We start from the raw sequence: 22,402 nt of genomic DNA, 5'->3' as shown, positions 1-22,402 counted from the left end.
TCGCCGAATTCAATCAAAACCAGAAAATACAGATAATTAGTTTTGGCGATTCGTCTTATACACAATATTATACAAAAGTACAGTAAATTACGGACAATTTCAAAACACTAGCTGATAAAAACAACGATTCCAAGCAAAAAAGTAACTTTCAAATATTTTCCATTGCAGGGCGAAAATTCATCACGAGATGTTTTTTGTATAACCGAAATTTTTAAAGTTACTTTACTTCAATTATTTATACGCAACTATAAATAAAACTGTTTTGTGAAATAATCTTACGATTCTGTGTTTAGACTAAAATTAGTTACTATAATAAATTAAACGCTACATGCACTAACCATCGGTTTTCATTTCCTTAACTATTAATAATTTTCCCTTTACTACTTTCTTCTTGTAGTTTTCAAATCCTAAATCGTAAACTATATTTAGGATGCCGCCGCCGCACTATACTTATTAGTATTAACTAATAAGTGTAAACTATGACAATAAAATGCTAAAAATTTGTAAAATTTTCTAGGAAAATATACACAAGTTAAAAATAACAATAATAATAATGCTAGCACACAGTATTACGGCAGTGAAAACCGAAAAAAGTCGGAGGATACTAATTTTGTCTTCAATGTCCTCACGCATTCTACGCACCGACTTTCACTGGACGGTACGTTCACGGACCGGTTTGAACATGTCGATTACTAAACAATTTAACGAAATTTTTTGTCACCGGAACCGGTATAATTTAACCGCACTGTGAGAACACGTCACCGTTCTGTTCGAACAGACCTGAAAAGTGAATTATCTCTGTATGAGATTTCGGAGTTACTGTACGTATTTTATTCTCTCGCACTCAATTATAACCTCAAAATTAATCATAAATAATTTTTTATTCTAAATTCTTTACAATATTTTTTCAAAATTATTTTAATACAACGGATAACTTATTTTAAATTCGCCGAGAATTTATTTAAAAGCGTTAATAAACAGTCTCGATACGACACTTAGAAAAGGAAATTTCACAGTTGAAATCATACGTACTAATTCGACTGAAATTTTAAAACGGTAAAGGTAAAAGTGCACAGTTTAAGATGTTCGTTAATTTTTTTGTCGACTGAAGTAATTATTTTTTTAAACAAACGATTAAAAAAAATTTAATAAAGTTTTATGGAGATTTAAACTACGTTTGTCGCTATTTAGATGAGTTCTCAATAAACTAACTTACACGTATAATTTTTATTTTACAAATTTAGAACATTTTAAAGTCGGATTTTTTTGTTGTAAATCTTAAACTGCGAACAGTTCAACATAATTTAGTTTCTCCTTTAAAAACAGATAAAATACTTGTAAAATAAGTTTTTATTCGCAAGCGCAGTGGAAATAAACGATTCTTACACGTAATTTGTTAACGAACATAAGCCGTGTGAATAAATAAGACGCGATTCTCTTTTTTCTTACAAGCTATATTTACTTGCAGTCAGGTTATGAATATATTTATTGCAGTCAGAATGCTGCACGATACTTATTTACGACAGACGTCTTAGAAAGTCACTTACCCTGAAACAGTCGATAAAATATCATTCTTATACGAGATAAAGGAGAACACAGTCCGAAATATGTAATATTACGCTTTACACGCCGCCGTATATCGCATATAAATGGAGCGTAAACGGTGAATGTAAAACACAAAAGAAACAATTTAAAAATATGTTTACGACGAAAGGAAACCGAAAAAGAAAATTAACACTAACACTCTATTTCAAAAGAGGATTTAACAAGTAACACGTGTAACAGACAGGAGGGCTGTACGTCACCGCCCTATCAGCCGCGTAGATCTAATGGCCTATAGATGCGGTGACAGCAACAGTGTGGGTTAACCGATGTGTAGACACAACACCGATCTTCAGTTCACTCATTCGTTAGTTCCCGTTTCCGTATTTTATTTAAAAATATTTTTAAGTTACTTACAAAAACGGGTAAGAATCGTTTCTACCACCGATAAAAAAATAATTATTAAACTCGATATTCACGCCCCACGAATTTATCAGGGATGTTAGTACCGGATGAAGCCGTGATCCTTCGCCGACTCGCTTTCAATTTCAACGTAATCTGAGGAATTTCAATAACCATTCATACAGGTCGTTCGTTTAATATTTTCGTTATCGTTACGTACTAGGTACAATCCTTAGAGGTAAATTATGGCAATGTCCTTCAGCGACTGTAGATATTGTTTTTCTCCTTAATCGATAAACCGCAAATAACATAAAATAATTTAAAGTAATACTATTCTTTTCTTTTGTCGCTCATTTGACTTTTAAAAATGAAAAAACCTTTTTGTAAATCAGTGTTTTAAAAGACCTACATATTAATGACAGTTCCTGCATTATTTATTTAATAATTGAATGAAGATGGAAAAATTTAGAAAAATAATAAACATAATTGTGACACAAAAAATGGACTAATAGTTTATGGAAGTTCATATAAATACGTGTATATACTTCGAGAGCGACCTTTACTTTATAGTAAAGTACACCCCTACAGTAAGTAGGGCGTGACGTATTGGTACTGTTCGTGACCGGTAACGCAAATGATTCTGACTACAAAAAAAGGAAAAAGGTTTCACACTATTTTTAATTTTAAAAAATAGATTGATTTTATACTATTAAAAACGTCTTTCCCTTCCCGGTAATAAGCATTTTATACTGTCGGGGATTTTTAACGGATCTAAATTAGAGTTCTGACCCGCCTTCTACTTATTCCGATCACCAGGAGATGATATTAGAAAAATAAATAAAAATTATTAAAAATTACAAAGAAAAAAGATGTATACGTTATGCTAATGAATACGTAGTTTCGATTGTGCCAAATAAAATTTTAAAAAACTGATTAATATAAGTACTGCTGTTTATTTTCGACCGTAGAAAACCAAAAAACTATTTCTATCCGTTATCGACATAAAAAATTTGAAACCTGAAGTTTCCGACGTGAAATAAAAAACGAGTATTTTTGGGCGGTTTAAAATTATATTTTGAAGCTAAAAAAAAGCAAAACGAATAACGTACTATAGTGCAAGTAATATTATACCGGGTAAACGACTTCAAACCGAATCGAACCGGCTCGAACTGCAGTTATTCGAGTGTTACATTTAATTCTGCTAGTATTAGCGCTTCTATCGATCGTATATGTTACTACTCTTGTCTATTATTAGTTTTAAACTGTTTATGCTGTGCAAAATATTATTCTGCAGGGACCGTAGCCGATACGAAGAAGAAATATTCTGCCGGTCCGTAAAAATCGATTCTTAAATTATCACCATTCGGTGTAAAATATACATTTTGCCCTAATATTCTTCACAATTTAAATTTGAAACCGTACCGCGAACCGCTGCGCAAAAGCTTAAGAAAACAGACGGATCGAAACAACATAATTATTGCGACCGGCTTCTCAGGAACATTGTCGATGGACAGATAGACACGATGATGTATTTAGTATTAGACAAGGCGTCATTTAATTTATCTGAATGTGTAATTTACAAAACAATAAGTATCGGACGACTGAAAATCCTCACTGAATGTTTAAGTGTCTACTTCACGATGAAAATATCGGTATATAGTGTGCCGTTTCTAGTAATCGTATAACGGGCTCAGTATCTTTTGATCGCACTGTTAATATAAAATTGTATCGAACAATTTTCGAAGAATTTTACGCTCGGTTAACAGATCGTGAAAAAGGACATTGCTCTTTCTAATAAGACGGAGCGACGTTCGCAGATAAAACGATTCAGCAGCACCCGTTCGTGAAGAACGAACTGTCAACAAAGAGTGGTGGATCCGCATTTCCCAGATTTTGTCTACTTCAGATTTTTTGCTGAGGCTATTTGACGATAGAATTTACGAATCTAATCCCCACACTATAGATGAACCGAAAGCCAACATCCGACAAAAAATCGACGGCATCGACAAACAACGTCTTGCATCAGGCGACTCTCGATATGATTATTCGAACACAAAATCCCCAAGCTACACAGACAGCTCGCTTCAACTTCTATTGTAAAAATATGTAAACTTTTACTGATGTAAATACAGAATCTAATTTAGGTTTTCATTTTTCATAATACAGTATGTTACATGCAGCAACTGTGTTTCGTCTGTAACGGTTCGGTTTTAAGGTTCTTAACCTGTACTATAAAACCTGTATTAATTGGAGAAATATCCCGTTATGTGACTGAACAAGGTCATTACAGTTTACCTCTAAGGGATAACACATAAAATCTATAACAATATTCCAGTAGTTTTATCGTGTTAAAAATGCACTAGAACGGAATAAAATTGAAAATCAGGTAAACGAAGGATTGCACCGTAATCCGATGCCAAAAATCCATTTATCGTCTAGATTTATTTCAATTTTTTAAGTTGTCATTCGTTTGATACTTTGATACTTTTCCATTCCTTTCTCTTTCTGTTATGCGCTAAACTTTTAACCGGAACCTATTTCCCCCGAATCTTCAGTTATCTATTTTACACACGTCGATCCTTGTCTTCTTCCAATTTTTAAACGTGCCTCTACTACCCGATTAACTAAATCTGGATCTCACAATAAATGGCCCGTTAACCTAGTTCGCCTTTTTATACGATACTGTCACCAATTTCTTCTCATATTTGTCTCAAAACCCTTTGATTTCGTACCTTCCGATCCATTTAATTTTCAATATCCTTCTAAAACACACGATATTTAAAAGGTTAATACTGTTTTCATTTCATTTTTTTTTTGTCGCACACGTTTGGCTACCATCAAGCGCTACTTGGCTACCATCAAGCGCTACATCACACACGAATTGCGTTTTAATTCTTAGATCTGTATTTGATGTTACGTATCAGACTATTTTTACATTAAATGAAAAGTCTGCTTGCATATGGTTTGATTTTTATAATTATCGACCTTATCTTTTTCCATCCTTTGTAAACGTAGTACCTAAATAAAACATACTGCAGCTTCTGACACCCACCTTAATATTTATTCTTTCATAAACCTTCCTGTTTATTAATATCTCATAAATATAATGTATAAAAAAATCTTAATGCAAACGTTTGTCAAATTAAAATTATACCTGACGAAACGAGATTCACTGCGGTAGGATTCTACGAAAAATAAAAATTACTACAAATTCTTTAATAAAATATTATTAAAGATAAATATATTACGGCTCTAATTTTACAATCCCTAAATCCCAGAAACAGTTCCTTTCACAATTTTATGGATTTTTAAAGACATTTTTTACCTGTTTTACTTGTTCCCGTTGCATTTTCAAATTTTAAAATATTTTAAATCATTTTTTAATAAATCTAATTACTTGCTTGTCGCATATACAAGACAGGCAGGTTAGTTAGACGATAAGTCACTGAACCGCTTCGGGACGCTGAGATGTTTCTTCGCTGTACACGATCTACTCTGTAACCGCCGAGTTAATTTTGTATTCAGCTTTATAGCTAATGTACTTAGTATTCTAAACGACTTTGAATTTTAACGCGCCGACTTGAAAGTATACATATATACCGAACAAGACACAAACGCAGACGCACACACGTCGGCATCTCATTGCCATCATTTGATAGCTTCGACATCATTATAACTATTAAGTGTAATAGGTCGGCTATGCAATAAAGAGAATTGCGGCTGACCGTTTAACAAACAATAAGATTAATAAATATTAACGCGCTAATATAAGAATGCTTATTCCAGCTAACATTACGAATTTTTTACAAACGCTAAAACTAAAACTGGCGATCGATTCTCGGCCTCTTGCCCCGTACTGTAAACTTGCTTTGCAATACCGGTGCGATTTCCTACAAGAAGAGTGTTCTACGTACATGACGTCGGGGCTGTACAATGATCGGTGGCAGTTAGTCAACCTGCGTTGCTGAGAAGTGTTATACGGAACAGCGGAGTAGTGTATTGCAGGAAGGCCGCCATCGGCTAAATAAGGACGTTTTCTTTATGTGTCGGTGTCCCCATTTTCGAAGTTCGTGAGGCCAAAGAAAGTTTCAGATCCTCTGGCAGGTTCGGGAAGCGATTTCGCTCCGACCTCGTCGGTGGTCTATAGTAAGAGCCTTTAAGCTTTGACCGTTTCGAGCGTGGTTGCGTAATTACAGGCAGCCTTGCTCAGAATAACTACGAATGCTCACCTGTTTTGTGATAGGTGATAGGATTCTTTCAAATTACAGCTGTAGTACATGGCAGTGCAGTTGGTGAATTCTCTTGGTAAGGTGCTATGGAGCAATCTGGGGGAGATTGACTCGAGGACTTGGTTGTTTTAGACAAGGACTTCGGTATCAGTGACCCCCTCCTGCCTAGAAGGTCACTGGGCAGGTCTCCGGCAAGGCCACGGTCCTCTAAGGAGGTCACGAAGGTCTCCACGAGACAGGAGGCTCTACTCTTTCGTACACCAGCGGATTGCACGAAAAATCCTGCCAATACCTCTGCGTCGAACTGTGTGGGGAATTCTTCGGCCGGAACTGTGCAGGGACAGCAAGGCAGTAGAGGGCGAGCCAAATCTGATAGGCAGCTCCCTGCGAAATAGAGGGTGGCGGAGCACAGCGGAGAGGTAGTCCGCGTTGTACCACAGGATTCCGGGGCGAAGCCTCCTTTGCAGAGGTCTAGCTCGAGATCAGAAGGGATCGGGCGGATCGAGGGTATGCGGTCCACTTGGGCCAAAATATCCTCCAAGAAAGTCACACATTTCGATGGAGTTTCGACAGTTAGAAGACTCGTACATTTCCGAGTGGGCCTTGATGGTCTCTGAGCTGGCATTGAAATGCGAGGGCCCCCAGAGCGCTAACCGAGCCTGAGATTCAGTCGTTGATCGACTATGGGGGAATTGGACAAGGTGGTGGAAGGAGTCAGGAACTTCAAACCGCACTGGGTTTGAATCCGCACTGTCGGGCCGTGTGGGAATTCCTTGATGCGGTTGCTTTGTTCAACCGACATCAGTAGTTCACCTAAGGGAAGAGACTCCTACTTCACTGGTGTGGGAAGCTAACTGACAGATATGGCTGGCTACCAGCTCTACCAGCCAGATGAAGGCTCCAAGCGCTTTAATGGTAGACAGGTACTTGTTGGCATTCAGCGGCCTAGAAGTAGCAGCGAACTGCTGTCTTTGACGAGATATGTTTAATTATTGATAGTAAGATATGTTTTAGTAGTTGACAGGGTGCGCCTACCCACTTTAGTGATATAACACAAGTGGGCAGTGGGACACGCAAGCGAGTGCTGTATGGTACCACGCTTATGTGTTAGCTCTAGGAGCTAGTTAGGACAATGGTCACTAAACTGTTTCGAGGCTCAGTAACCGTTTGTGGCGCAGACACTCAGTCTTATACTTTAGGCTGACCGAATGGGGTGGTGGAGGAAGAAATGCCAAGCAAATCAATATCATTAAAAAAAAACGCTAAAACTAAATTAAAAAGTATAAAATATTGAATACACTAAACCATGACTGTATATGTAATAAAATTCTTCATCAGTTTGTTTTATTTAAAACTGATTTTTTATGCATCAAATTGCTGGAATATTTTTCAACAAACTAACACTTAATCGATTACTCTGGTTTAACACGGATTATTATTATCTTTCCATTTTCTATACGGTTCTACCGATACTAAATTTATCGCATTTTAAAGATATTTAATGAATTATGAAAGTCGGAACAGAAATGCGGTAACGAAACTATCGAATTCAATTCGATTACGTCGATTAAAAATTGTATTTTATGACAGAATTTATAAAGTATATGGTTCATTTTAACAAATATTCTGAGAAACCAACGGATATAAACGTCAGTGTTAAGACTATCTATACTATCCGGTATTGACGTCGACTTTAATTTAAATAAACAAATTCAGGGCGTTTCGAAATGTTCTTAGGAGTTAAAAACCTTCAGTGCAAAAAACGTATTTCACTTACCTAAATGATAGTTGAACGAGGTGATGCAGGGACTCAAAACAAAAACTGTTTGTTAAAATCTATAAATGTTCAATATGTGCTTCTCTGGTGACAAGGCACACATCAACACGAAAGTCTAGCTCTTGCCACACTCGTTCTAACATGCCATTTTCGATAGGGTTGATTGCATTGATTATGCGATCCTTTAGCTCAGCGATGTCGTGCGGCATTGGTGGGATAAACACGTTATCTTAGAGATAACCCCAGGTAACCCCAGAGAAATAAATCACATGGTGTGAGGTCTGGTGATCTTGGTGGCCACAGCATAATGTTTTTTTTTTCTCTCAGCTCCCCTGGGCCGGACCGACTTGGTATTACGCCGCCCAGGGGAGTGTCTTTAAACTCAAGTAGGCCTCCCCACCTACCGGGGAGGTAGGTGGGGAGGCCTATAAACCGGCATGGCAGGTCGGCCTACCGGTTAGCTCTTTTTGAGAGTTCTTTATTAATATTGCCCTTTTGGACACCACGCCAGACCCAGTGCGCCGCGACGCGGCGCCGGGTCCCTTCGGTATTCAGTGTGCTGTTACCTGACTGTTACCCGTGGAGTCCTTGGTAGCTCATCAGCACCAACACACCGCAGCATGCTGGACCTCACCAGCAAGGCTGTCCACCCAGTCCTATTCTAGCCAACACCCTGTCTTCTCTCATCGGAGTATTTCTGTAGAACAACTTGTCTAACAAAACTAGCAAAATTATTCCAGTTTGACTCGCTTCTTAGCATGTAGTCTATTGTTGTCTCTGGAGTTATACCTGTGAGTGCCTTACTATGTCTAAGTGTGTCCCACCTATTGCACTCAAAAAAGGTGTGCTCAGCATCATCTATCTCGTTGCAGTAGTTGCAAATTGGCTCTTCTCTCTTGCCTATTTTGTGCAGGTAGCTATTGAAGGAACCATGTCCTGTAAAAAAACTGCGATAGGTGATGATCAACATCACCAAATCTTCTCGACAACCATGGCTTGATGTTTGGGATGAGGGTTCTCGTCCATCTACCCACAGCTTCCTGCGACCATCTTTCCTGCCAGATATTATAAACACCATCCCTAACCTCTTGTTCTGGCTTGCCTTGTGCCCTCTCCACCCTCTTTTTTTGCGATTAGGTCGATAGGAGGTGTACCCGATAACACGCACAGGGCGGCATAGGACACTGTCCTGTATGCGGACACAACACCTAGGAGCACACACCTGTGCGTCTTCGCCAGTTTCTCCTTATTGCGCCTGATGGCCTGATGGCGTTCCGGCCACCAGGCCGGAACGGCATACATAAGCGAAGACACGACGATGGTCGCCAGTAAACGGCGCTTTGAGGCCCGAGGGGCATTCTGCGATGACATAATGATGTTTAGACTTTTTATCATCCTTTCCGCCTTGTTGCATACATTGACTATGTGCTCGGTGTATCTACCGTTTTTCTGGAGGATAACTCCTAAGTAATTTATGTTATTCGCTTCTTCTATAGCATGACCGTTGATGGAAATATTTAACGGTTCTAGCACTCTACTACCCGTAAAGGCAATACGACGGCATTTTTCCATAGACAGTTGCAGACCCCTGGACCTCAACCACTCCTGTATAGTTCGATGACCGCATACACCCTCTCCCGCAACGACAAGACCGTCCTTCCCTCTACGAGGACTGCAAGGTCATCTGCATAAGCCAGGACCTGGACGCCTACAGGAAACTCCTTCTGAAGGAGTTCATCTATAATCATCGGCCACAACAACGGCCCCAGAACAGAGCCCTGCAGAACTCCACCGTGCATTTGAAAATGTACTGTTTCTTCCTGTGCTTCTATGTGTTGGTCTTCTTCAGACGCACGTTCTATCCAGCGCCGAGGTAACATTGTGTTAAGGTATGTCGAACCTCCTTATGAAAACGGGCAGGACAACCATATTGCTGGAAAATGAAGTCGTTGAGTAGCTGAGGCATAAGCCATAATTGTAACATATCCAGGTATATCATGCCGGTTACTGTCGTTCCATAAAAAAGAACGGCCCGTACACTAACTCACGAGAGATCGCACAAAAAACGTTTACTTTCGGAGAATCCCAACGGTGTTCCACATAAGCGTGTGGGTTTTCAGTTCCCCAAACTCGCACGTTATGACAGTTTACTTTGCCGCTAATACTGTATGGAAAGTAGCTTCATCGCTGAAAATTATCTTCATCTAACAAAATCTTTTCCTGTAACTGTAAACAAAAATCGAGCCTACGTGATTTATCTCTATCAGAAAGACGATGGAGTAATTGAAGATGGTACGGTTTGCATAAGAAACGTTTACGGAGAACTCTCCACACTGTTGTTTTCGGAATTCCTAATTCTATGCCTGCAGCCGCAGTCGATTTTGACGGGCTGCGAATGAAACTTGCACGCACACGTTCGACATTGATGTCTGAGGTTGATGGACAACCAGTTGATTTTCGCTTGCACAAGCAACCGGTTTCACTGAATTGTTTATACCGTGCACGAATTGAATTGTCACTTGGTGGCTCCTTATGAAATTTCAACCGAAACGCACGTTGCACAGAAATTACTGACTTTGACAAGTGCAATTCTAACACACAAAACGACTTCTCGCTTCCCGTGGCAGCCATTTTCTCTACTGTCGACGCCTAGCGAGTAAATGGTTTACTAACTGCCTAGTATATGTGGAAAAAACTATTTGAAGTACTCTTTCGTACAGTACTTGTTTTATTCTTATGAGTGAAGTAGTTTTTTGTTAATGAATTTTCGAAACTCCGAAGAACATTATGAAACGTCCTGTATATGGAATAAAAAAATATACGTAACGTTACCACATATATGCCAAATATAATATCGGCGGGCAAACACGGTGGCAACGATGAGAGCTTTTTTTTTTTTTTTTTTTTTCTCTCAGCTCCCCTGGGCCGGACCGACTTGTTGGTATTACGCCGCCCAGGGGAATGTCTTTAAACTCAAATAGGCCTCCCCACCTACCACCCACCCATATACCGGCAAGGCAGGTCGGCCTACCGGTTAGCTCTTTTTGAGAGTTCTTTATCAATATTGCCCCCTTGGGGACCCAAAAGGGCAATACTAATACACCACGCCAGACCCAGTTAACGATGAGAGCTGCCGGACAGTAAACGTACGCGCTGAGCAAGTATTACTCCCACCATGCAGATGACCGCGCACCATAGCGACGCTGCAGCCCCGCCAATCTCAGACTCCAAACAAAAGAGCGTGCACGAGAGTGAATTCTCAATTCATCATCGACCACCACCTGGAGAACACCAAGAAGAAGATGGAAGAAGACACGAGAAGTTCCCTGGCCGGCTCAACGTGGAACTTTTCGGCGGATGCTAACATAAACGCCAGAGCAGCAGGCCTGGCCCGCCCGCCGAGGGAGCCGCTGGACGCGGACGCTACCTTCCCGCTCCAGCTCGTCGGGCTTCAATCGCCCTGACCGGCGGACTCAGCAGCAGTAGCCGGACCAGCGTGGGGTCGCTCGGGGAGAACCGCCTCAGCCGCGCCGGCGAAGGAGCACCCACGCCGACCCGACACTGCGGGGCTCTGGGAACCAACATTGCCACGCTGTAACGGGGACCCAAGTGCCGCTGAGAGGAAGCCTGGTATGACTTCAATGAACGAACCGCAACTCCCTGACTTCGCTGGAGACCAGCTTTCAGACCCAACAGCTCTTCTCAGAGCTAACGCAAAAAACGGCCCTTTTAGGGTCACCACAAGGTTATGAATTACGAGCCGTCGAAGCCATCGGGTCCCCACTACAGCGATATCATTCGGCGACAATCTATTCAGAACGCAATAGAGAAAAATCCGAAAATTGAAATTTTAATTTTCATTTAAAACCGTGCATTTTATTTTTTAAATGAACCGATGCGGTGATTAATACGTTGCAAACTCTCTGTTATGATTTAATAATAATAAGAGTACACACGTTATACGTAAAAGCAGCTATATAAAAAGATAAAAAAAAGTAAAAAATTAAATTGTAATTAACATAAATTAAATTTAATACGATTAATATAAGTATTTCGTAACAGAGATAACAGTATTGAAAAACATCACGTGCAAATATTTTTTTACCTCTATTTATACCAGTATCGTCAGATACATGTAATAAATTAATAAAGTCGCGTTATACCGTTTTTCATGCGTTTAAAACTAAATAAAAAGAAAAAATAATACTAAAACACCGGTTTTTCTTTTAAAAAAAAGCCGATTTTGACTGAAGCAGATTTAACCGAAAAACAGCCGATAAGTCGGTCCAAACTTAATCGGAAGAGGAAAGTAGAATAACATTATTAGCGCATACCTTTTTGGATTTTTTCATGCGTTTCACAATGAAGAAAATTTTATTTACGTTAATAAATAAACAAAGGTTTTTCGAATTTAAATTTTAGAATTTTAAATCGCGTAAGGTAACAGGTAAGCGACGGGAAATAAAATACGCTCGCTCTCTTTACTATCATGAAGCGTGATTTTAAGAACGTGCGACGACAGCTATTCGAATAGTAGAACTCGTTCGGCGACTCGAAAGCTTAAACAGAAATAGTATAGTCGTAAATTATAAACGAATAGGATCGGAAACAGCATATACAGTTTCGATTTCCGTTTAACTTTATTCAAAACTCCTCCCTCGACTCGTCCGTTCAAGCAAACCGATAACGATTTACGAAGGCTCAAAAATAAATAAAACGTTTAAGGGAAATTTCACAAAGCTTTATTACACGCACGCAAATATCGATTCGTATAATAATAATAATAATAATCGCACGGTTAAATCGACGCTCAAAGTAAATTTTTACAACTATATAAAATTGCCTACAAACTACATAAAATAACATGCGATAAAAATAGTCCGACAACACATACCGTATGTAGTAAGGAAAAGAGCTGATAAAATAGAAAGCCCGAGCCATGTCGACGCTGACGATCCCATCCTCTGATCTGTAAAATAAAAAACTGAAACGTTACTGCAAGTCATAATGATAATTTTACACGTCTAGTAAGATATCGAATAAGAATTTTTTAAAAATAGACTCGGTCGCCTATTACACTCAGGTCGACAGGTATTTTACCTACAAAATAGGTATAGTATTTACCTACAAAAATGACAAATAGTGATACCATCTGATTTTCTGGATTTTTTTACAGAATTCTTTAGAAGCTATCGTGTTCTTTCACGTTGTTTTCACAGTTTTATTAGAACGTTTTAAGGATTTGATGTAGCCGTAAAAAAAAATAGTAATAGATTTTATTTTTTCCGATCGTCTAATTAATGTTTACAACAAAAAAGACTACTTGTCTTTTTCCATCCTTCTGTTTTACCAAAAAAAAAAGACACGAGGGGTATTAAACATTTTGTTACAATCTTTTAAAATAAAGTTCAATCTGTTTTTTAATCGACTTGGCACTGAAGATTTTCTAGATAAGGCGACAAAAAAAAGGTTCCTTAATTTTATACGATAAAATACACACAAGCTCGCTAAGAAACTCTAAATATAGAAAATTATAGGAATTATAAAAACGATTTACCGGTTCAAACGTACAAAAAGAAAACCCTGCAAAGATCGTTTAAAGTAGATTTGATATTAAAATGTGTACTCTTTCGATTTTTTTTTATCGCAGTAATTCTAAAGTTACATAATCGTAACTTTCTCTGCTTTTGGCAGTATTCAGAATAGGTCATCGACAGGGAAGTTTTTGTATTCCGCTTCCGTTAACCTAATCTATGCGCCCACCAGTAAAAAAAAAGGTATTTTGCTTTTTCTCGATACGCCCGATAACGATATTTTTTGTATTTGTTGTCGATCGATACTAGTTGGCTATCGGTTTTTATAATAATTTAGAATAAGTATGCGTGTTATTTAATATGGATGGATATTCTCCCAGGCAAGTCGTTTCGATCAATTTTTTTTTTTGCTACAGCAAAATAAACAGTAAGATATCGTTCAAAAAATTACTATCACTAACATTTAATAAATAAATGGTGAATTTTATTTCTAATTAAAAAAAATATATATATATATATAGCCTTTTTTCACACGTTACAAATAGTAATTTTATGCACCTTGATCATCGTTAATTTTTTTTTTTTTTAGGAAGTAGATTTTCATCGCAAGATACCTTAAAAGTGTGTTTTTACAGATGAAAATATTTATATAAAATATTATTAGGCTAGATGCATTGTTTTTAATCCCCTTCCGATTACAAAATGAAAAAGCCTTTCGATTTTAATAAATATAGCATTATGGAATAACTATATCATATTAGGCGCAACTGGAGTACTTGCCGGCGGAAACATATGATTAAAAGCTACAAATGAATTATAGCTTTCGTTCTGAATATTTACTTAAAAGTAATTAAATCTTATATTAATTAAAATGTCAAGAATATACCTTCGAATTTAATTTAAGACATAAACTGTAGGGTGATTATCGCTACGGAACCGAATTGGCCGGTAGAATGCGTGGTCCAGCCAAAACACGAGCTTGTGACGTCACGAGCAGATTGCGTATTACTACTCGACCCGAAAACATCAACTCCTCGCATCAAATCGAAGTATTATTTATTATATTGTACGTGGTAATAACTATCATATTTACATTTACTAATTATAAACAATACGTAATTAATTCTTTTATTACCTTTATTTATACTAAATTATTAATTTTTAATAATAAGCAAAATCTTACTTGAATTTTCTTCATGCATCTGATTCAGGCTTCTAGCAGACTTGCTAGAATTCTGAAGTCTGAATTAGAAGTCTCTAATTCAGACTTCTAGCAAGTCTTGTAGAAGCCTGAATCTTAGCATCCTCGCTAAACGAATCTATCACTGACACTTTCACTATCAGTGTCTACATGTATAATATAACGTTCTGTCATTTCATCTATCGTGTTTCCAGTTTTTCATACTCTTTTTCAATATTTTTTACTTTTTCACAATAGGGTTTCCAGTCATCTTCATTCATGGAATTAATTTTCTCCGTAGTTAATTTTTCAACATTTGTGAAAAAAAATGTTATGACTCGCCAAAGGTCTTTTTACCATACCATTTCGATCCGACTCAAATCAGGATGGTACGGTGGGAGTCTTAAGAATACGATGCCTATATTTTTTTCAAAAGTTCATCCAAGTGATATTTTTGTACTTTAGTTTTACGTAACTTTACTGAATCATATAACTGTGGTTTCGGAATTTTTAACTACACGGAATATAGGTTTTCTCCAGCCAATCGGTCATATCTTTTCTTCTGGAGTTAAAATTTGGTGCTTTATCAATATCTGTATTGTGATAGAGGGCGTTATCACTACTACTGACACTGGTGGAAAATTTGGAATCAATTTTTCACGCGCCTATTTCAAGAAATTGTCTGTATTCATGTTATCACGGTAGTCGCCACTTTTCGAAGCGGCTTTCCAAGTTAGTAACGCGTTCGGAATAAAACCGATTTCTCCTCCAGCATGAATTACTATTAAATGATCATCTTTATCAATCAGTAGATGAAGTCCCTCAACAATACCATCAGACTACGACTTTGTCGAAAAATGCGAACTTAAAACGTACGTTTCATCCATATAAACAATTGTAGCATTGCTTTGTCTGTACTTAGCCATTGCCTGCACATATTCAGTTCTCTTCTACCTGATATAGGATTTCTCAATTAAAGGTTTTATGTTATTTTCAGTTTTACGCCATTTGAAACCTAGCTCTTTCACAATAACAGCTAAGTTGATTCACTGCCTTTAGAATCAATAGATGATTGATGACTGAAGTTCTTGCCTTATTTTTTTAAAGTAGGCAATTCATTCTTCTTTGAATGAAATTCATTAACTGTTCTTTTAACTACACCTAAATCAAAACTGTCCAGTCCAATGACAGGTTTCGAACGCTGTTTATACTTTTTCAGCGTGATGAAAGAACACGATTGGGGTGTTGACTGAAGAATCATGACTTTTTCTTTTCTTCTGAGTTCTTGAACCTGTGCTTTTGATATCCCAAAATTAGCAGCAGTTCTTTCTTCGCATTTTTGAATGCCAATTGTATGTTTGTCGTCAGTTATTTTACCTACTTTTAGAATTTCTTTTTTTATAAAATCATATACATTATTGATAATTTCAGGTGCTTGACTCCTAAGTTTTTTTTCTTAACTGTGGATTTAAATTCTGCCATAACAAACCGCACTAATAACACACGAACAAAAAGAAAACAAAAAATAATGTATTACAAAAAATTTGCGAAAAACAATGAGTAATTATAAAATAACATGACCGTGCAAAAACGCTATCCGAATACCTTCGCTGAACACGATATAAACTGGACTAAAGTTTATTTCTTTATACACATATTGCTTATCACGAATGACGGATCTAAATATAATCGTGACGAAAGACATCATTTCTAATTGTATAAATTTTATAGGCCAGTACATAATACCAATCAGAGCATTAGTCATTGGTTAAAGAATTGTTATAGTTTACAAGATTTAGTCATTAAGCATTTTTATGCATGTAATCAACTCAAGTGAAAAGAATTGAACACACAACAACATAAATGTATTGTTTGGGCGCCCGTATTGTTTGTAAGTCGAAAAATGAAATAAAAATAATAATTACGCGAAAAAATAATGTTTTGGAAGACAATAATAAAATGAGATATCATCACGTGACATCACAAGCTCGTAGTTTCGCTGGGGCAACTATACCGTCAGTATCAATTATAACTAACATCGACAAACAAAAAGGCGTCGATAGATGCATTTTTTATTGTATATGTTAAAGTAGGACTGATAAAACGCGTTTATTTAAAACACATTACGTAATTCGATCTGTACACGCGTACGTATAAAGCGGATTATATAAATCGAAATTTAAATATTCCTAACAAGGTAACGATCCCATTGCTCCGTTCGTAACTCTTCGCGCTTGTTTATTGTTATTTTTCAGTAATACGCCTTCAACTGTAAGTTCTATTCCGGAAAAAGAGAAGCGCAGCGGGAGTGAAAGTCTAATAGTCACGTCCCTCTGTAAGCTAAATACACGTTTCCTCGTAATTTAAAAGAAAAAAAACCATTGTTTAAGATAAAGAAATAGTTATTACTAGAAAAAAATGATCCTTAATTAGAAAATTGTCGATCCCATATCACCCGAATCGGTTAAGGACGATGATATAGCAACAGTAAATAAGGCAGCATGACGGTAAATAAGTAATATTTTAAAAATGTATCAGTAAATTCAACACAGGAGGGTGTAGATTAAAATTTGATTTGCGTTAAAAAAATAATAAAACAAGAGTACTTTTCTTTCGGCCGATTGGAACACAAATTTCAGTAACGAAATTAAAACTAACAGTTAAACGGAAAAAATAATAAAAGAATTAAAAATACAACAGATTTTTTATCGTGATTATGAAACGAATCATTACGTTTCTAACTTATCGGCATAAGTATAACAAAATTAGTACGTCGGTATTTTCGCCGAACGACTACCGGCGTCTCGATCTGTAACGCCGGTAACGCCCTTAACGAGAAGTTCCTAATGATAACGGTCATTAATAGTTATGTATACGTTTCATAACTATCGGCGCATAAAGAAGTCGGAATAACTTTTAAATAATCTGATAAACATCGTCGGACGAAAACGATAAAAATCAAACCCATAAATAACATAAACAATAATACAAGCGGACGTATACGATATGATTCTGAGGTTATCATCGGCGTATCGTCGATCGGTTTTAATTTAAAATACGACAGGTTTATTGATACCACCGTCAGGACCAGGGCTCTCGTCGTTGTTTACCTAGCCGAGATGTGTATAATAACCCGAAATTTACGTGTAGTCTGTACAAAAAAAAAGGACGCTTAATTTATCCACGACGTGGTACAAATACCACCGTAAAAGTAAAGAAAATTACGCGAACGGGTAACTCGCGAAGACGGCTTGTTCGTGAATAGACTTGACGAAGTTAAATATTTTTTTTAATTAACTTTTTTTTTAACGAGTTACGCTCGGTACAAGGTAGAAATATGGAATAAGGTAATCTTTTTCATCTGTTCTAGAAAACTGAAGAAAAATAAAAGATTTGACTAAATTAACAACTATATATAAAACATAATTATAATAGACGACTGCTTATATAAACCGCGATTTAAAAATTAGCAAAATAAGTTCGTAACAGCGAGAAATAAGTTTTTAATTGAAACAAACAGCAGTAACGAGTTGCAAATTTTTCGACTTTGTGAGAGAATCTCCCCACCCCATCGATTCCAAAAGAATTATTTTCAAATTAAAAAACTATCGACACCGATCTCTAATATATATAGTCGCGTTACTAGTTTTTATATTAACCGTGTTAGAATATGAGAAAAAATTAAATTCATTATTCACTCCGCTTTTTTAAAAATATTCTTCATATTTTGTCACCCGCACTTTAGTAATCGTAAATTATACTTTACCCTGAAATAATTCGTAATCTCACATGTTCGGGGAACGGGGGATGATTTTCTAAAAACGTTTTTTTTCAAACACTTAAAGCGACGAAACAATAAATAAGGGAAAAATGATCTCCTCTAACGTTTTTATCGAAATACATATACGAAACCTTTTATTTCCTCACCCCGTCGGTGCATTTCTTTTTCAGAAATTGAATATCATCAATACACCGTATAAAAAACCATCCTATCAAACATTATTTCTTTAACGGGGTTCGGAGATATGAAATGTAACTAAATTTCATTACCATCCGACTTCTTTTGAAAAATTTATAAAAAATGAGATTTAAGCACCACTGAAACGTAAATTAATAATATAATTTTAAAAAAACCATCGTTGATTAAAATCTGCATATTTATAGTATTTGAGGAAACCGTAGATTTTGGAAAATAATTTTCATTCGCAAATATTACTATTATCAAAAACGTTACGAACAAAAATTACCCTTCGCACATTTGTTTGCCCAATACACAACGCGTTACAGTCTTTACAAGGAATGCTGTATAATACGTTGGCTTGTTCATTTTTCTATCTACGATTTTAATTTAGAAAAAATAATATTTAGATTGTTGTAATTTTGATGGGCTATTGCGAAATCCTTTTGTACACAATTTTTTTATCTTTTCTGTCAGATCTGCGACATATGGTATTGCAACAAAATTCTCATTCTTATTATTTTTATTAATTAATAATAATAATAATTATTATTATGATAATTATCCGAAAAATACCATAAACAAAATATTTAAAAATACATTTCATAACTACTCTAATAGCATATCAGCCAACAATCCTAATAAAAATAATAAGAGTGACAATTATGTTGCATTACCAAATGTCGCAGTTCTATCAGAAAAAAAATAAAAAATTGCTCCAAACGGATTTCGCAATAGCCCATCAAAATTACAACAATGTGAATAGTATGTCTTGTAAATTAAAATCGCCGATAGAAAAAAATTAAAAAACCAACGTAAGATTCCTTGCATTCCGTATAAAGCTGTAATGCTCCGTACATTGGACAAACGTCTTAATAGCTTAAAAAAAGAAAGGATAGAACCATAAATATAGAAAAAAAGAAGTGACAGCGCTCACAAAACATACAACAGACAATGAACAGTTGTTCGATTTCAACAGCACCAAAATAGTAGACAAAGAACAAATTACATACCAATCTAGAACATACATATTAATTTAATTTAAAAAATCATATTTATATTTATAATTTAATTTTAAGGAAAATAATGTTTAATGTATGTAATTTTTGAGAAAAATATGTGCATTGTAAAGGTATCAATACACACAAAATAGCAATCAGTTATACAAATAGATAATTACCTAAAGATAAAATGAGTCAGATATGAGTAGGGGATCTATTAAAACAAGAAGTGGGGATAAAATATTGTTTTTTTGTTGTTTTTTTTATATAGAGGTGGAAGAACCCCATTTATAAGCGCCCAGACAGTGTCGGGCTCGCTAACAGGTTCCGCAAGATATCATTAGGTGCGTATGTGTTCCTGCGCACTACCGACTAAACCTCCACCACTGGCTATCCACCCCACAAGGAAACCGCTTATGCAGCATTATTTCAGGAAATAGGAGACGACAGCTCACACAATCGGACACCGCAATCAAAGAACACCAATACAATCGCACATTCAACACAAAGATACAAACGCAAGCAACACTAAAACAGAACAAAGCCCAATTACGTCCACAAACACAGTCGGCCCTCACAGGCAAACACCAAATGCACACAACAGTCAAACAAACTGCGGTACACATATACGCCAATCACATACACGCACCCACACAGCCAACATCATGCACACTTTCAGTTACTTACCACATGCTCACACTGAACCTACCAGAACGTCCCCAATCTAAGCTTCAGCAGAGGGAAACTTCCCTACGGGTCCGTTCCAGCGGAGTGACCACGGCTTCGTTGCATCCAGTCGACCCCCACAAAATCGGGAGCCCCCTAGACCAGGGCTTCTTAAACTTTTTTATATAGCGACCCCCTTCAAGCTTAGGAAATTTTAAACGACCCCCTCCTCCATATAATGAAATATATATTAACCGTAGATGTAGATGTAATATCGCACTATTTTACAATGTAAATAAAATAAGGATTAAAGAATACGTACCCATTCATTTCACATATATATAATTGGAAACGTTGACGGGATATCGGTCGTAATAAAACACAATAAATAGAATGACATAAAACTATATATATATTTATTCAATAGAAAAAATAAACTTTTGTAACAATTTTTTTAATAAAAACATATTATTAACATCAAACAATATTAATGTGACGGATGTGATTGTTTATTTTTACACAAATAATTAAATCTAGGCTCAATTTGAGTTAGTGCAGATCGTAATAAATTTTCAATGTTTATTAAAGTTGAACGGTATTTTGATTTTATGTAAGTTAATGTGGAAAAGGCTGATTCACATAAATATGTTGTACAAAATGGCAGTAATTTGTTCATTGCCATTTCCGATAGTAGGGGATATTCTGATTTGATTTCTATCCAAAATTCATGCACAGGCACTTGAGAAAATCTAAGTCGCAAGGTAGTATCACTTGTTAATTGGGCAAATTCTTCTTGTGCTTTTAAGTTTAAAAAATTAATTTCTTCCATTTCAATTGAAAATGGATTGCAAATCCATTGTTGTGTATCGATATCATTGGGAAAATACCTATGCATGTAAACTTCCATATCCTTCATATGATTAACTATAATTTTTGTTATAGGAGTATCTTTTTTTGAAATATTGTTACTAATTATATACTCGTCAGTAAATGGAAACATTTCGAGCGATCCACTTTCCACTCTGTTCTTCCATATAAGAATTTTTTTAACAAAGGCCTCAAGTTTATTTTTTAACATAAACATATTAACGCAGACTCCCTGCATTGATAAATTCATATCATTGATTTTATCAAAAATATCTGCCAAATAGCATAGCTTGAGAAGCCATAAATTATCTTGAAAATAATCGGCCAAATTAGAATTTTGCTCTGTTAGAAATATAAGAACTTCATCTTTTAAAGTTAATAATCGTTTCAAACTTCGACCTTTTGATAGCCACCTAACTTCAGCATGTCACAATAAACTTGTATAATCCGAATCCATATCGATGCACAAATTTTTAAACAATCGACTATTAAGTGCTCGACTTTTAATAAAGTTAATGATTTTGACTGCATCAAAAAACACAGTGTTTAATTCTGGTGCAATTTTTTTAACAACAAGTGCCTCTCGGTGAATCATACAATGTGTAAATGTAATATGATCATTTCCAGCTTTAACAAATGCTGTAAAACCAAGATCTTGTCATTGCTGCAGCACCGTCCGTGCACACACCAACACAATTTTTCCAATTTAATCCTTCTTTTTCAAAAAACTCATTTACTTTTTTATATATATCTTTTCCACGAGTATGACCTTCCAGAGGACGACAAAACAGTATATCTTCATGAATGCTTCCCTCATAAATATATCTTACAAAAAGTAACAACTGTGCCATTTTTGAAAAGTCTGTCGACTCGTCCAGTTGTATTGCAAACTTTGAGCTGTCTTTAAGCCTCATAAGAAGCTGTTGAAATTGATCATTGCTAATGTCTGAAATTCTTTTGGACACAGTGTCATTTGATAATGGAATTTTACTAATTTCAGCAGCATACTGTTTTCCATGAACAATTTCAGACATTCTTATAGCTGCAGGTAGTAAAAGTTGCTCTCCAATAGTAAAAGGCTTTTTCGTTTTTGCTTTCAAATACGAAACTTCATACGATGCCAATAGATATTTATCATTCAAAGTAACATACTTCTCCAAAGTGTTCTTTTCTTTATTTGATGTTTGCAAAAGACGCTCAAAATATTCTATTGGCTTTTTTGATAACGTTGCATGTTTAGTATTCA

At 36.1% G+C, this 22,402-nt stretch overlaps 1 protein-coding gene across 1 annotated transcript in view; it reads right to left on the bottom strand.

Annotated features, from left to right (window-relative positions):
• Positions 1-22,402, bottom strand: part of LOC142323154 (uncharacterized) — a 178,121-nt gene that overhangs the window by 133,605 nt on the left and 22,114 nt on the right. Inside the window, exon 2 of the mRNA XM_075362429.1 lies at positions 12,845-12,919. Coding sequence (XP_075218544.1) covers positions 12,845-12,911 — 67 coding nt within the window. The 5' untranslated portion in view covers positions 12,912-12,919. The remainder of the gene's footprint in view (positions 1-12,844; positions 12,920-22,402) is intronic.

The sequence above is a fragment of the Lycorma delicatula genome, chromosome 4 (assembly GCF_047948215.1).
Source record: "Lycorma delicatula isolate Av1 chromosome 4, ASM4794821v1, whole genome shotgun sequence".
Classification (NCBI taxonomy): Eukaryota; Metazoa; Arthropoda; class Insecta; order Hemiptera; family Fulgoridae; genus Lycorma; species Lycorma delicatula.
Note: the sequence above shows the minus strand (reverse complement) of the source record. Positions and strands in the feature narration are given on the sequence as shown.